Source organism: Branchiostoma belcheri, unplaced genomic scaffold (genome assembly GCF_001625305.1).
Source record: "Branchiostoma belcheri isolate BF01 breed outbred unplaced genomic scaffold, Haploidv18h27 scaffold36, whole genome shotgun sequence".
NCBI lineage: Eukaryota > Metazoa > Chordata > Leptocardii > Amphioxiformes > Branchiostomatidae > Branchiostoma > Branchiostoma belcheri.
The window spans coordinates 2035259-2052476 of record NW_017803976.1 but is presented as its reverse complement, the minus strand read 5'-3'; the positions used below and the strand labels follow the sequence as shown (position 1 = coordinate 2052476).

Genomic DNA, 17218 nt, shown 5'->3' with positions numbered 1-17218 from the left:
GGGGTTCTTCCGGACCCCCCGAACCCCCCCTGCTGGCTACGGGCATGGAAAGCTTAAATTAGAGAGATGGGCACCATCTTGCAATACCGTGTCCTAGACACAAAGTATTGACAACAGCCCTCGAGACCTAGGGAGAAGGTGCTGCACTAATCGCCTCTATGGAGCTAGCTTGGGGGCGATCTGTACAGCTCCACGTACTCAGCCCCTATTGCCTTTGGGTAGGAAAAAGTAGAGGAGCACCAAAGCTGGGAAAAATTTAATCAATTTCACAATTATCAAGATTTGGAATTTCCTAATGCAACTTGACAAACCTTCCATCGAAAAACATATATCTGTTCCTTTAGATCTACTATAACTGAAAAGTGAGAAGTTGAATTTATGTAATGATAGCTAGTTTTATTTTGTATATATCTTTTAATCATGTTTTGTTTTGACCTGTATTTAGCCCAGTGTGGCAAAAATGTGCAATAAAGGTCGTCATTCATTCACTAATTCTTGTTAAGATTTGGAGGAAAACGGAAGTTTCCTTACATGGCATTCACTCACACACTTTCTGACCACGGGGATACTTTCTCACTAGTCCTGACCTACTCAATTTTTCTTGCCTCATTTCACTAACTCCTCATCCCGTGCGCTCACCCGCAGCCGACCCGTCAGCATCCGCCGGCTGTCCCCTGTCATCACACCGCACTCGTGATGTACTGCTTCACGGTCCTCCTCCAATTAACCCTGACGGAGTCGGACAAAAGCGCCCGGCGGTGACAGATAGCTGCGGGCCCCCGCATGGACCCAGGGCCAACCCCCGCGGAGAAACTGATTACTTCGAACAGCGTGTTCATTAAAGCCAGGATTAAACACATCATAAAAAGAGCCCGGGCTAATAAATACAAATATGATGATGGATATGTCTGGGCGAGGAGACCTTAAGAACGTTCCATGCTCAAGATGCTGGAACTGTAAATGAAGGGAACTAAAAGAACCATTTAAGAAGGAAAATAGCGAGATCGTGAAGTCTGAAATCAATTGATGAATCATTGCTCATCACTTTGATGGCATTTGTAGGTAGGTTATTCTTTTTGGAATGTTTACGTAACGATGTGAAACAATTTTAGTGCGTTTTATAAGGTATTCCATACCAATGTTGGAAATACTTTTCACCTTTGCATTGGAATGTAGGGGTTTCATGTATTAAAGGGTTCTGAAAACATGATCTAACTTCTTATTTGGCTGTCCACGATGATGCCAAAAAAGCGACTCCTTAATACTTAGTCCGAGACATTTGAACACTCTTGCATATGACATGTAGCTATTTAATGCCTCTGTAATGTTACCAGTTAGTAGAATATTCATCAATCAGTGACTGTTTCGAAAGGTAGCAAGCACATCGAAATTTTCTGACGTCCACTGAAAGTCTTGATCACGGAGTGACCTAGTCTCGCGAGAACACGAGACTAGGTCGAGACTTGTGTAGATCTATTGGCCTCCCCACCTCCTTGCGGAGCAGGGGTAAGTATTTTGATGGTAGTGTTACCATTTTTAATGACATGTTGTTCTTTGTTTAAAGTTAAAACTTTTGATCCAACACAAAGAAATCTCTCACCTAGAGCTTTCGACCAGTCACTCTGGTCTTCCTCAGTAGACTGACCCAGTGAAGCTTGTCACGTGGCTTCTTTGAAGTGTGACGTCAACACTGGGTCAAAAGTATCTGGTAGACATCAGGGCCCATCAACCTTCATTGAACCGCGACGGGGGCCGACATCGTCTACCAGATACCTTTGACCCAGTGTTGACGTCACACTTTAAAGAAGCCACGTGACAAGTTTTACTGGGTCAGTCTACTGAGGAAGACCAGAGTGACTGGTCGAAAGCTTTAGGTGAGAGAATTTTTTGTGTTGGATCAAAAGTCTTTACTTTAAACATGTAACTACCAACACAGATGAACTTTCATGATGTTGTTCTTTTATCGTTTTTTACAGTTGGACATCCCGTTGGTTGTACGGTTGGAGCCGGCATTCGGTCATCAGGCCCACGCCATCGTCACCCTACTGGAGCGGAACGTTCTGTACAGCTTCGCCGCCTTGGTCATCGGCCAGACCTCTATGGACTACGAGTTCATGGCCAAACTGGACAACCTCACATCCGGGGTACACTGGCAGGCCTCCAAGAAGATCTCTCTCGCGAGAGATGACGAGAATTTGAGTCGTCACCTGATGAACTTGAAGCAGAGTAACTGCAGGGCGTTTGTTCTACATGGGTCTCCTAGTGATGTCAGAAGGGTGTTTCGTGATGCTAAAACTCTGGGCCTCACAGGCTCCAACCATGCCTGGATCCTCACACAAGCTGCCGTCACCACATCCCAGCACGTACTGGAGGACTACCCCGTAGGAGCCGTTGCAGTGAGGTACAGCGACGACACCCTCACTGACAAAATCTACGATGGCACGTTTCTCCTAATGGACTCCTTCAATAAAGTCAATAGAGATTACAACGGGAACGGAGCTTTGCAGCGCAGGAAGAGCTGCCATAACGCTTCGGACAGCTACAAGTTCGGATCGGAGGATTTTTACAAGTAAGTGGTGTAGCCTTCTTTCTTATACTGAGTATTCACTAATAACGTATATGGCAACGATTGTCAAGTGGCTCTTACATACACGTTCTATAAGAGCCACTGGTCCATCGTTGACTGACAATAACGTTAGTCTACGTTTGTGATTTACGTAGAAGGTCTTTTTGAGTTGTCAATAATGTTTTGAATGTTGGTCTTGTGTTTCTAGAATGCGTTAGCTTCCAACCCTTCCAAAGATAATGCACTAAAAACCTCATTTATTGGTATATAAAACTATATAGTATCAAACGTCAGCATGTCTTGATTCTTAACCGTAGAATTGGCTTTGTAGCTAGGTCATTTAATCTAGCAGTTCTTTTGGCGGCAAAATCATGACGGTTTCTGACTGGGCCCAAGATCTAATCAGGTGACCCGTTCAGATCTTGTTCCCGGTGCAGTGATGGTTTTTCCTCCAAGGATCTCCTTGGCGATATTTTTTCATTGTAGTTTGCTCTGTAGTTCGCTTAGTAGGATTTTTTTCTCTCTTCTTTTTTTTTGCATGATGCAGATTGAGTTTTCCCAACTTAATCTTGTTCCCAGTAGCGGTAGATAATTCTTAGCATTAACATGTTTCTATCCCGGTGCGTTCTTCTGGATAATCAGGCCCCTGTCCTCTGCTAAAAGCAGGTACTGTATGGTTTTCAGTTGGCCGTTAGGTGTGTTCCTGTCTGTCTGCCCAGTCGACATTCGTAGCGACACGTTTGTTCACACCACAGTCTGTTACAAAGATCGAACTTTCACGATAAGGCCACACCAAGTAAATTTTATGGATGACGTCTTCCAGAGACTCCAAATCCAACGCGAGGCCGAAAAAACAAGATGCCTAGATTGAAATATACTAAGAAACGACAAATGTTTGGACACAAATTGAGTGCAACAACCAACAAGAATTCGGAGATCTCATACCTTCATGAAATATATGAGTTTTTCTAAATGTTTTTACACAGTACACTACAGTACAGAACAAAATAACACAGGTTTTTGGTTTCAAACACACAGTAGCACCTTTGGCCTGGGTATGGTCATGTAGGCTTTTCCCGAGGGAGAAACTCATTAATCAAACCGGGCAGGCGCTGCCACCCCACACATCTGTTTTCCATGCCACCCCGCACATCTGTTTTCCCGGAAGTTCTGCTGCAGTACCAAGGTCAGTCACCAGGAAGCCCATATTTGACCTTGACCTTTGGCTTTTTAAGACCTATCAGCATACCAAATATCATCACAATCCATGAAGGCGTTCTGAAGTTATGCTGACTACAAATGTGCGGAAACACACACACACACACACACACACATACACACACACAGACGCGCCAAAACCAATACCTCCATTTTTCATGGAGGTAACAGGTCTTTTATTCGTCATAAAAACAGCACTAAATCATGGAACAGCAGTTGTCGTCCTGTCATGTTTCTTTCTTTTAATCACATCTTCCCTTATCACTGTCGTGCATCTTTGGTCATAGTTACAGGAAGCGGAATTTTTTGGGTTTTTTTTGTGTGTGAACAGGCCAAAATCGGACGTCATCCATTAAAATTACTTGGTGTGGCCTAAGACGAAAAGTATCCAACGGAATGTCTGCAATTCCTCCTAGCGTTTGATATTTCAATTATGAATAGTTGTCTGCATACTTATTATTCCAAAACATTTGACTGTTTGACTGTTCAAAGAAGATGTTCAACTCAACAACGAGAATTCTACAGTATACTAGCTGTCTCGTTTGATTTCGCTGTCTGTCACTATATGTATACCCATCACTTGTAGTTAGGCTTTTAAAAGAAGATGGCATGAATTTGCAATAACTTGACAATACTTCACTACCATGGTCTGTGTATCTGAATATGAACAATATGCCTAAAATTGAACATTTTGGTTGGAACATGTATTGTATACTCTCTTCCTTCTACCTTCTATCTCGAGATTCAAATGGTTGGCCGCTATCTACATCTTCTAAACGTCCGTTGTCATATTATACTCCTGTCTTTGTAGAAATCGCCCCCCTCCCACCCCTGTCCTTCGTCTCATACGTGTAGACTAGATCGTCTGCTGTGAGCCATTCTAGCTCCTGGAGTCCTGTGCTCCATGTCGTCTGTTTCTCTGTGTTTCTATCTCTTACAAAGAGACCTGTTTTTTATGTGTGGGTGATCCAGACCGTATGGACTTTAGTGATGATATGTTGGCCAGTCTTTGATGAAGCGACATTGCCCTCTGTACATCACAAGTACCAATACACTCTAACATCAGTTAAAAGTCTTTGATGAAAGAGCAATGATGGTATTCTTAGAATCTGCACGTATTTACAGTTGAAGTGGTTTTGATAGAATCAGGCTTTCAAGAGCGCAATCTGTCCAACAACGATCAAATTTCCTGATTGACTACGATTATTATCAAAACGTCTTTGCCAGGAGCAATGATAGTTTTCTTAGAATCTGCACGTGTTTACGGTTTTGATAAAATCAGGCATCTGCCGAACAGTGATCAAATTTGCTGATTGACCAGGATATTTTCAAACAGCTAGCTACCTTGACGATCAATGCTTGACGATGAAGACAGCACAACCGGTTTACCCTCTCTTTGTTTTTCGTTACGAATGTAGACACGTGCTGAACACCAAGACGCGCAGCAGGGGCAGTCTGATCCAGTTTGATCAGAACGGGATGTCCACCCGAGCCACGTACGACCTGTTAGACCTGAAGAGAGAAGACGACGGCCACATGGTGTGGACCACCGTCGGACAATGGGACGACGGCACGCTTCGGCTCAAGTCGGGCGCCGGTGACAACCTGGTGCTGTTCGCCGGCAGCCTCGGGAAGAAGCGCATCGTCACGATCGCCGAGAAGCCGTTCACCTACGTCACGCCTCTCCTGGACTCCCAGCATCCCTGCAACTCTCGCGTGAAGTGCCTGATCCCCGTGGGCAACAGGACGACGCACAAGTTCACCATCGAGACGACGGACGACGACAACTTGTACCAGTACGACGACACCAACTCCACCTACATCATCAAGTGCTGTGAGGGGCTGGTGGTGGATCTCATGGAGGCCATCGCCACGGATCTGGGGTTAGAGTACGAGCTGTACCACGTAGCGGACTCCAAGTACGGGTCGAACGTGAACGGCACGTGGAACGGGATGGTGCGGGACTTGATGGACGGGAACGCCGAGATGGCCATCGGGCCGATCAGCGCCACCATGAACCGTTACGACGTCATTGACTTCACGGAGCCGTTCGCCCACTCCGGAATCGGCATCATCGTGGCTAAACGGACGGACAGTCCCCGGCTCACTTGGTTCCTAGGTACGTATGCACGAGTGTTTGTTTGTTTGTTTGTTTGTTTGTTTGTTTGTTACGCATAATCGGTAAACCGAGCTGCTTAAGACCAGACTGTTAGGTTTGAATACCATGAGGACCCCTACTCTTCTTTTCGAAGTGCGGTGGGTTCTTTAGCGTGCGTGGGGTGTCGCTCTCCCCAAACACGAGACCTCCATTTAACGTCCGGGGGACGTCCCTAACCTAAGCTGGGTATCCATTTATACCTGAGTGTGCCCAAAGGCACAAGATCAGGCACACAAGATCAAGCACACGTGCAGTGTACAAGGGCACAAGATCGGTGGCATGGGTGGGATTCGAACCCGGAACCTCTTGGTTCTGAACCGAACACGCTACAATTTACGCCACACGACCCCACAAAGTCATAAATTTTTTCGCTTCATGGCCCCTCGATTTTTGCTCAAACGCCTTGAACCCCCAGTCATACTACCGCCACGATAGTGCTTTCAGCACCAAGGACAGGGTAGTGTGGCCCGGAGAAGGGGGTGGCAACGGCCGGGCCCCGGCCGGGCTGTTTGAATGAACGGAAAATTTAGAATGCACATCAAAAATATACACAAATTCTAATTATCATATTATTATCTTTTAAACCTTTTCTGTGTTTTGTTGTCTTTTTTATCATACTGTTCGCCCGGAGAAAGGGGCGGCAACGTACGGCCGGGGCCCGAAAGGAAAATTTAAAATAAACACAAATTCTCCTTATCATACTATTATCTTTTAAACCCTTCTGTGTTTTTTCGTCTTTATATCATACTTTTCGTTCCCGCAAACTGCCCGGTCGGGCCCCGGCTTGGAAATGTGACCCTAGAATAACGAGACGCACTAGTCGGTAGGCGGTGTGCGCTCATGCGGTGGTGGTTGGTACCTTGACATTACTACCCAGATTACCGTATTGATCGAGGCTTCACCAAACGTTGCCCAGCTAACCTCAACGACCACCGCAGCTTTGGCAGCCTCCTGGCAACCATTAATTGGAGATAATGGTATCCGAAATCAATGCCTAACGTCTATTAACGGTTATTTCCACCAGAAACTTTGCGCTGGGACAACTGGCTGATGACCTTCGTGACCCTTCACTTCGTGGCTGTCGTCATCACCATCTTTGAGTGGTTTAGCCCGTACGGACTCCATCCTAGGGGAAGGGGCAGGAATTCAAACTTCGGCTTCCCGTCGGCCCTGGTCAACGTGTGGTCCATTCTCTTCTCCCACACCGTCTACACCAAACCACCAAAGAGCTGGAGCAGGTAGGGTAGGAAGTATTGTTTTGGATGGCTTAGCTAGGGGTTTGTGTGTGTATGTGTGTTCGTCCCATGACGGAGTAGGTTGACAGCACGTGGGTGGGGCAGATTGACAGGGGCTGGAGCCAGCAGGAGTGGGAGGTCGACATGGGGAAATTCGGGAAGTATGATATTTCCGATTTCTTCTTCATCGGTGAACCATCCAGACCAAAGATATAGTAACAGAGTTTTACATTTATGTTCCAAAGAATGGTTAGTATGTTTTAACAATTTGTGTCATGCGCAGTGTTCATGTATCAACGGCCCATGCCCGTAACCAAGGGGGTTCGGGGGGTTCGGAAGAACAAGGCTCAAAGGTCCACTTTTTGGTCCACTTTTTATGTAAAGGTCCACTCTTTGGTCCACTTTTTATGTAAAGGTCCACTCTTTGGTCCACTTTTGATGTAAAGGTCCACTCTTTGGTCCACTTTTTATGTAAAGGTCCAAGATTTTTCTTGAAAAGATGGACTGGAATCGTAGAAAAACTGCTCCCTTTATCATTGAAAAAAATTCATCTCTGATTTTTTTTTCTTGGAAATCCTCTCAAAAACGCACGAAATGCCATTTTAGAAGGTTCATTTTTCAAAATTTCCCGGGGGAGCATGCCCCCGGACCCCCCTAGGAACCTCACGCCTTCGGCGCTCGACTCGCGCCTACGGCACTCGAGGTCCCCTCAAGCAGTGGGAAGAAAATGTTGACTTGATGAATTATTGTCATTTTGTCCCTCAGCCGATGGGTCATAAACTTCTGGGGAGCGTTTTCTTTCATCTTCCTGGGGAGTTACACGGCCAACCTGGCGTCATTCATGGTGGCACAGGACCAGTACTACAACCTGGCGGGGCTGCACGACCAAAGGGTGAGAGGTCACACATCCGGGGTAGTCGCTGAATAGGGGGAGGGGGGTGCTGACACAAACAAGTTTTTAACTAGATTTGCTAATTCTTGCAGTTTCAAACTACCTAAATCAAAAACAAACAGCAACAAGCGAACATTTCTCTACCGCGCCATTAATCTATGGAACACCCTGCCACCCAGTATCAAAACACTGACCAGTCCGCATGAATATTAGGCCATCCACCAGTTGTACATAAGTTAAGTTGTATATATTACGTTAAGTCATGATCGTTTTGTTTAACCTGTATATAATTTGTGATGATAACGTATGTTCTTTCTCTTTTATTTTGTTGTCAGTATGATCATATGTGTAATGTTTTGAACCCTGCAAGACTAGTCGTCTTAGACTATTAAGGGTATCGAAATAAACGAACAAGGCGATACAACACAGTTTTCGCCTTATGGGGATTTCTATAGTTAAGGACCCCAAAGTGACTCACTTCGACTCACTGAAATTCATAGTAGGGTGCACAAGCAAGGTTCAGAATTTTGATCTGCTTAATTGCAGGGTATAGTGTACAAAATATGTGAAAATGAGCTTAAATTTGCCGTGTAGTTCTCTTCTCACGCTCTCTTTTATTAGCGCCACTGCGGAGGTCATGGAACTGCAGCCGACGCACAGTACTAGGCGGGACAAGTATTCAAGCGCAAATCTACGCCGACTGAACACGCACCATAATTTAACTTTTACAGTCTCAAAACTGACGTATTCGTCTAACATTTACTACAGGTTCTATCTCGATGCCATGCACAGAACAATTTCTGCACCCTTCTCTAGTATTTTTTTTTCTTTATTAAAACATTTAGGAGCAAAGTGGACAGGATGACGACACACTCAAGCCGGAGCTTATGTTCATGTCGCCATCTAACATTACAAAAATACAAAAGCAAATGCAAAAACAGACATGCAAAGCTTAATAATAACAGAATAGAATAAATAAGGTTACAATGTGTAAAGTACTCCAGGCAAAACTTACAAAATTGATAGGAAAGAATTACTCAAATCTTTTAGTTTCCTTTATAAATGATTGAACATAAAGTAAAAAATTTAAGTTATTTGGATATGATAGTGATACAGAACCTCTAAGGAATAAATGAACTAAAACATCATCAGAGAGATCAGTGAGGTTTATGTCAAATCCTACCAACTTAGCTAAATTGCTAAAAAGGGAGGCACGATATTGTGTACATTCTCTAGTATTGTGCAGCACTACTTTGTGCTCGGACTACTTTCCATAAATACTGTGTTGTGCGGCCACAAACAAAACTTTTATTGGATATAACTTGTGATTCTATCTCATGAAAGGTTCAACAAATAGGGAGTTGGCGCCGAATCATGTATTGGGTATTACTAACTATAAAAACGCTAATATGATCCTAAGAGTTGAAAAATACACGAGGCCTTTAAATTCAGTACTATTCAGTTGCTACTGTTTATATGCGTTTTCAACAATATCACCATGACAAAAATCAAGATCATTTACATCTTTCTATATCTGTTATGCCACAGCAAGTAAATTTCATGGATAACATCCTCCGTAGATTCCAAATCTAATGCAAGCGGGCAAAAAAACAAGGCGGGCCGAAAAAAACAAAGTTCCTACAATTTAAAATTTTGACTCAATCATTGTACAAATGGTTTTGATTCAGTAGGAACATCACATATACACAGCCAGCATCACATATCACTGCGTCAAAGTAAGAAACAAAACATTAAATCAGAGCTGTCTCCTCTCTTCATAGTTATCTGGCATCCACCTTCCGACATGGCAACAGACCATTTTCGGCATGTTGACCACTGTCAGAAGGCAACAAAATTTCTTTCTTTTTTTTTTTGCAAAATCAGGCGAACATGAATGCGCGCACTGAAGTCATCCATACAAATTACTGGCTGTGGCCTTAGGTAGCAAGTAAATATTCTGCGTCACAAGCTGCTAATGTATTCTGCAGTAGTATCCCAGTCAGGCGTGTTGTGAATGGTAAATCCTTGGGCAATGACATATCTAGGTTTTAAATTGCAGCGCCATCTTCCAAACAGCCCATTTTGCAGGCGATCCCTCCGGTAAATGTGTTCAGTCGGCTGGAAGTACCTAACGTGACGCTCGTTCAGGGCATACAAATGAAGGGGCAAGTTCTCATGAAAGTTCATCGTCTTTTCTATATTCCAGCATGTAATCACAAGACGTGGTGACGGCACACTCAAGTTTTTTTTTTACTGATATTAATGCCGCTACCGATACAGGGGACAATACAATACTCAATTTCTCCTGATCCAAGTGAAGAAAGTCGTGTTAAGAAGGGCACAAGATCGGTGGCATGTCAGGACTCGAACCCGGGACCTCTTGGTTCCGAGTCTAGCACTCTGCCGCTACGCCACAACATAACACGACCCTACGATAGTTCATCAGCGTTGGTAGTACTCATAGTAAAATTTGGAACTTTATTCCTATACAAGGAATACACTGAAATCAGATTTTAACGACCACTGTTGCCTTCATCAGGATAATTAATGACCAATCATTTCAAAACGTAATCTCGCGAGAGTTATGGTTACAGACACGTGACCTTATTCCCACGAGACTTTACGGATACGTGACGCCAGCAATTGATCAAAAGTGCCAGGGAGTTTATATCGTCCATCGTCTCTGTTAAGTGATGGCTGAAGTGCCTTGACATAAATGCCCTGATGTCCTGCTGGCATTCCTGACACAATATTTTTCAATATATTCATGTCTTAATTAGATTTAAAAAAAACTAATTTTTTTTGCCCTGCAGTGGCATAGTTACTTCCGCATTCGTTGCGTTTCGCTGCGGTGTAATCCGTTGCACGAGAAATACCCCCAAATCGTACCTATGCAGGGTGTTATATAGATGGTACTGAATGTGCCGCGCAACATATGTTGCGCACAGCAGGACAAGGGTTAAAACGTAGTCCTGTTCAGTGCCCAGTATTCTAACTTTGTCCAAAGGGGAAAGTTCATTTTCTTCGAGGCGTGGCCTATATTTGGGGGGAATGGATCTGAAAAAAACTATTAGGCCATGTTGATTTGATTATATGGATGACATCCGCGCGCGCATGAATTTTCGGCCGTTTCCAAAAAAAAAGTTTTCAACCATACTGTAAATCGTACAAAACAGTTGCAAAATGAGCAAAAATATACCATAAGTTACAAAAAAAATTAATAAAAACTATACCACTGTCGTAGAATGCCAAAATCAAACGAAAAAAGACGAAATTGTAAAGAAATGAACTTGAAGACTAGATTATTCGCCAAACCATATTCTGTGCCATTTGCTCAACCCTCATGACCACGTAGATTTCATAATGAAAAGAACTTTTTTTTTTGCAAAACTTTTTTTATTCGCACGCGCGCATCAGATTTGGGGCTCCCGGAGGATGTCATCCATATAATCAAATCAACATGGCTTTATCAGGTACGCGACGGCTTGCATTTGCATACCGTGCAGCGGTTGGTTGCAAATTAGAATTCATGACTAAATATAAGAAGAAGTTAGCGGCCCAGTATGATTAGGTGGTATGCATACTCGTTTACAACTTAAACATTCGAATTCTGCTTGGAAACAAAAGATAGATAAAGGTGCTTTCTTTGACTGGAATGACTAGACTTGAGGATCCGGCCAGTACAAATTTCACTGATGTGATTCACGCAAATTCCGGTAGGTGGCGCTGCCAAACAAGGCCGTTTGTGTGTTTTGCCATATGTAGTCAGGCTCTCATACCTTCTTCCTACACCCATCAGTTGATTAGCGGTCCGCTGCTCTACGGCGTTGCCAGAGGGACGAGTATAGAGACGTATCTGGAGGAGAGAACTCTCCTGACGAAAAAGAAGGACCGCTTCATTCCAACGAATATCACGGAGGGGGGAATCCGCCAGCTCAAGTAAGTAGAAACCAGGAGTGCCAGGTTATACATTGCAATTTTACGGAATACAGTGCAATTTTACGGAATACAGTGCAATTTTACTAGTATACAGTGCAATCTTACGGAATACAGTGCAATTTTACTAGTATACAGTGCAATTTTACGGAATACAGTGCAATTTTACTAGTATACAGTGCAATTTTACGGAATACAGTGCAATTTTACTAGACTATACAGTGCAATTTTATGGAATATAGTGCAATTTTACTAGTATACAGTGCAATTTTACGGAATACAGTGCAATTTTACTAGTATACAGTGCAATTTTACGGAATACAGTGCAATTTTACTAGTATACATTTCAATTTTACGGAAAACAGTGCAATTTTACTAGTATACAGTTGCAGTGCAATTTTACGGAATACAGTGCAATTTGACTAGTATATCGTATCGTATATCAATGAAAAGTGCGCTAGAGAATTACTTTTACTTCGTACAAGTGACAAACAATGAGTTAACACCCCTCTAACTCATTTTTTCACTAGTATTATATTCAAATTGAACATCTTACTAGTGAAGATTATGACTGTTTCTTCGCCGATCGTTAACTGAAAGTCTGTGCCGAATCTTTTCCACAGAAAAGGCGAGATCGATGCTTTTTTCGCCGGTTCCAATCTGTTGGAGTATCACATCGCTAACGACCCTGAGTGTGAGATAGTCAAAGTCGGGAATGTGGCCGCCGCGGAGGGATACGCCTTTGGGGTTCGAAAAGGTGAGCAGGCGAAGCGAAACATGATTGGTCAAAAGTTACCTTCACTGACATCAAAAGTGCAATAGTTAAGAGATTGGGCAAGATATTTCCTTTCTATTGAACCTCTGTGCCATGCACATAGGTTTGCTTAATATATATATAGGTTTGGCACTATAAGATACATGTACATAACACATACAATAACAAAGATTCTGTCTTTCATTCATTTCATTGTCATTTGTCTTTCCACAACTTTTGATACTAAAAGGTTCATGTCAGAAGGGTTAGTTATGTTTACCTTTGCAGAAGGAAAACATATTATTTTTTGTTCAGTTTCTTCTTTTTCCTCTTCTTCCTCTTCTTCTTCTGTTCCAAACAGATAAAGTCAATGACCTGGACCAGACGTCTGTCACCATGGTAACTTGTGCTGTAGCAACACCCTGTGGTGTTGGGTTACATTATGTAAGAGAACAGAGCTGGCGACTTTTTGAGTAAGAATAATCGGTGCGGTAGTTTGTTATGCTAGACCAGGTGAAGGTAAACATTATGCATTTGCTTTGCAAATGTTACCTATCTAGTTCCCTAATGTCTTCTGTGATTTAGGCCACACCAATTCAATTTGTTAGTTCTCGGATTTTTCCAGAAAAAAATATGAAAGGACTGGGTGTAAAAAATAAAAATAAAAACAGAGTTAGGCACCCTGTTATAGCCCCAAATGCAATGATAGGAGCCATGGAGTCAAGACAAAGTCCTGGGTTAATATTTAAACAATGAATGAATTTTGAACTTTTTATCAAACCACTGCATTGATAAATGGGAAAACTGTAAAAACTAGAAAGCAAAATATGAGTATTTTTTAGCTGATTAAATTTTTTTATTTTTTTGCAAATTAGAAAAGTATGAAGAGGCGAAACCGAGAACCAACAAATTAATTTGGTGTGGCCTTAGTACTTTGCTGATGTTTGGCGTCACCTTTCCCCAGGCTCTGCCCTGAAGGACCCTGTGTCGTCCCTGATCCTGCACTACTCCAGTAACGGTTATCTGGACGAGCTGACACAGAAGTGGTACTCTACAGGGAGCTGCCACAAGAAGAAGCGGGATCCAAACGTACGTACACGTCTAGATCTGTCCTAAGCTAACTAAGGCCATGTTGATTTGATTATATGGATGACATCCGCGCGCGCATGGATTTTCGGCCGTTTCCAAAAAAAAAAAAAATTTCAACCATACTGTAAATCGTACAAAACAGTTGCAAAATGAGCAAAAATACACCGTAAGTTACAAAAAAAATAAATACAAACTATACCAATGTCGTAAAATGCCAAAATCAAACAAAAAAGACTAAATTGTAAAATTGTAAAGATATGAACTTGAAGACTAGATTATTCGCCAAACCATATTCTGTCCCATTTTTTCAACCCTCATGACCACGTCGATTTCATAACTTTTTTTTTTTGCAAAACTTTTTTTTATTCGCACGCGCGCATCATTTTAGGGGTTCCTGGAGGATGTCATCCATATAATCAAATCAACATGGCCTAAGGCCACAGCAAATAATTTTTATGGATGATATCAGCGCGCGCATTAATTTTCGCCTGATTTTGGAAAAAATAAAAGTGATGCATTTTATTTCTTTTATATGTGATGTTCAATAAATCAAAACCATTTGTACAATGACTAAAAAAATTGGTCAATGCAAATGGATGTTGTTATAGTAACATTTGACAGTAAACTTAGTACTACTGTACTCTCGTAATACTAGCCTGGATGCCAGACCCCTAGCACATATTACTATGGTCCCAGTGTGCTATGGGTCTGGCATCCAGGCTATCGTAATACTTGATCAAACTCTTGAAATTTAAATCATGTTATTTTCTAGGAGTGAAAGTTTATAGAAAGCTCGTGTCTTGTTTGTTTCTTATAGGAAGAAAAGCGCCAGCTGGGGGTTAAGCACGCAGAGGGTTTGGCCCTTTTCATGATCGGTGGGATCGGTCTGTCTATGATCGTACTGGTGCTGGAGTACGCCGTGTACTTCTGCGTCCTGCCCTGCCTGAAGAGACGGAGATGTAAGAGGTGGATGCCCGTCAGCCAGGTAAGAACGTCTGGGATTGGTCTATCAGTCAGTCAGGTTAGAACGTCTGTGATTGGTCTATCAGTCTGTCAGGTTAGAACGTCTGTGATTGGTCTATCAGTCAGCCAGGTTAGTTATAACGTCTGTGATTGGTCTATCAGTCTGTCAGGTTAGAACGTCTGTGATTGGTCTATCAGTCAGTCAGTTTAGAATGTTTGTGATTGGTGTTACAGTCGGCCAGGTAAGAACGTCTGTGATTGGTCTAAAAGTTAGTCAGTTTAGAACGTCTGTGATTGGTCTATCAGTCCGTCAGGTTAGAACGTTTGTGAATGGTCTATCAGTCAGCCAGGTAAGAACGTCTGTGATTGGTCTATCAGTCAGCCAGGTGAGGACGTTTGTGATTGGTCTAAAAGTCAGTCAGGTTAGTTATAACGTCTGTGATTGGTCTATCAGTCTGTCAGGTTAAAACGTTTTTGATTGGTCTATCAGTCAGCCAGACTAGAACGTTTCTGATTGGTCTCTCAGTCAGTCAGGTAAGGAAGTTTCTGATTGGTCTATCAGTCAGCCATTTTAGAACGTTTCTGATTGTTCTATATATGCAAAGCACTAAGTATTTTGGCTACGCCTCGGGAGTGGAGTCAACAGTACACTATTGTGTTTTGTTTCCTCAGAGACTCCATCGCGCGGTGAACAAGGACGACTTGGCGGGGCCAAAGTCTGCTCTTAAAGAAATGGCCAACATCGTGAAGAGGGGCCAGTTTTACCTCATGTTCGAGAAGGACACTTTAGTGAGTATTTCATTGTCTTGTGGATTGCATCATGTTAGCAATGTCCCGCTTATAAAGTGTGTCAGTACTGTACATAATTTCAATCTAATGTGAATTTAGAACGATTCAGAAACATCCCATATGTACCCTCACATTAAAAAGTTACACAGGAACACGTCAGCAAAATGTACTTTGCCTGCGCGAAACCCTGATATTGCACGGTTTTTGTAAGATGTTTGGTCAACGTTACATCAGAATTTTGTCCGTTGCAGACGATATCTTTTCGACATAACATTTGGAAACTACAGACGGAATGATAATCTTATATACGCGAATACGACCTTATATGAGACGTTCTGAAGAAGTGCTATGCACAGGGAAATTACATACGACGTCTTTATTGGTTTTCCAACCGCAAACATACATATGCAGGGAAAGACAAAAGTCTCCCTGCAGTGGGTAGTTTGTTACAATCAACACATAATACAATACAATCGATGAACAATAAACAGTAGTAAAATACAGCATAAAGATAACAAAATTGGACGCAGATACAACATGGGGTAGCTTATGAAACAGACTCGTTGTACAATTTGGTCATATTCTGTTCAGACAACATGAAACTGATGTTTCTGTATTTTTTTGCAGATCAAACTCAGGCAGCAGCGAGCTCCCTCCTTCGCGCCTCAAAACCAACAGTAAGTATCAATGGTTGGACGATTATCAATGAATTTTTTTTATTTTTTCAAACAGAAAATTACGACTGTTTGTTTGTCTGTTTGCTTGTTTGTTTGTTTGTTTGTTTGGGCCATTATTTATACTCCATAATATATGTACATATGTGTTACCCCATCCGCTTTTCGTGGGGGTCGAGTTGGGAGGAGAGTCCAGGGGTCATAATATTAATAATGATAACTATGATAATAATAATAGTACAAACATTTGTTGAATTAACAAAAACAATAATACAAATCATAAATAAACGAATACATATATGAATTATTTGTCACTTTATTCTTATTACATAATTCGTGATGCTACATACAATGGTTACGCAAATTATATTTCTGTTCATCCGGTGCTTATAGAATTTTGTATAAGCTGAAGAGTAAGTAAAATTTTCTATCCCAACACGCAATGTCATTCCAACAAGAACTAAATGGATTCGATAACTAGATATTTTGGCGACGCCTCAGGGACGGCGCCGACTAGTACCTTCTACCGATTGAGTACAAATAGCTCGTATACTAAAGTCTAATCTCCATATCTGCACATGTCTCCCATGCAGAACCCAGAGGCGGGACGTCAGCGTCCAGACGCCTGCCAAGGTGGAGTGTTTTGATGTCCGGACGTACTCAACGGAACGGAAGATCTTTCCGGACGCCTGTTCGGACGGTTCCGGATCCTACGACATGTCTACGTCGGACGAGGAAAAGAACATGGAGTCCAAGAAAATTTCCGCTGCGGACATGGGCGATTCCAAGGGGACGAGGCTCGACTTTAGCGTCGGGCATGACGTTTTCCCGACGGCCATGCTACACCACGATGGCTGCGGGACGCTACACAAGTGTTACACTCCGGGCGGAGACCTCAAACTCACCCCAAACGGAAACATCTTTGCGCGGAGTCCTCAGTACGA

At 42.6% G+C, this 17218-nt stretch overlaps 1 protein-coding gene across 1 annotated transcript in view; it reads left to right on the top strand.

Annotated features, from left to right (window-relative positions):
- Positions 1–17218, top strand: part of LOC109476132 (glutamate receptor ionotropic, NMDA 3A-like) — an 83198-nt gene that overhangs the window by 59469 nt on the left and 6511 nt on the right. Inside the window, exons 2-11 of the mRNA XM_019777030.1 lie at positions 1977–2569; positions 5203–5903; positions 6967–7180; positions 7943–8069; positions 11869–12008; positions 12629–12762; positions 13724–13848; positions 14666–14833; positions 15484–15600; positions 16228–16277. Of these exons, the coding sequence (XP_019632589.1) occupies positions 1977–2569; positions 5203–5903; positions 6967–7180; positions 7943–8069; positions 11869–12008; positions 12629–12762; positions 13724–13848; positions 14666–14833; positions 15484–15600; positions 16228–16277 (2369 nt within the window). The remainder of the gene's footprint in view (positions 1–1976; positions 2570–5202; positions 5904–6966; positions 7181–7942; positions 8070–11868; positions 12009–12628; positions 12763–13723; positions 13849–14665; positions 14834–15483; positions 15601–16227; positions 16278–17218) is intronic.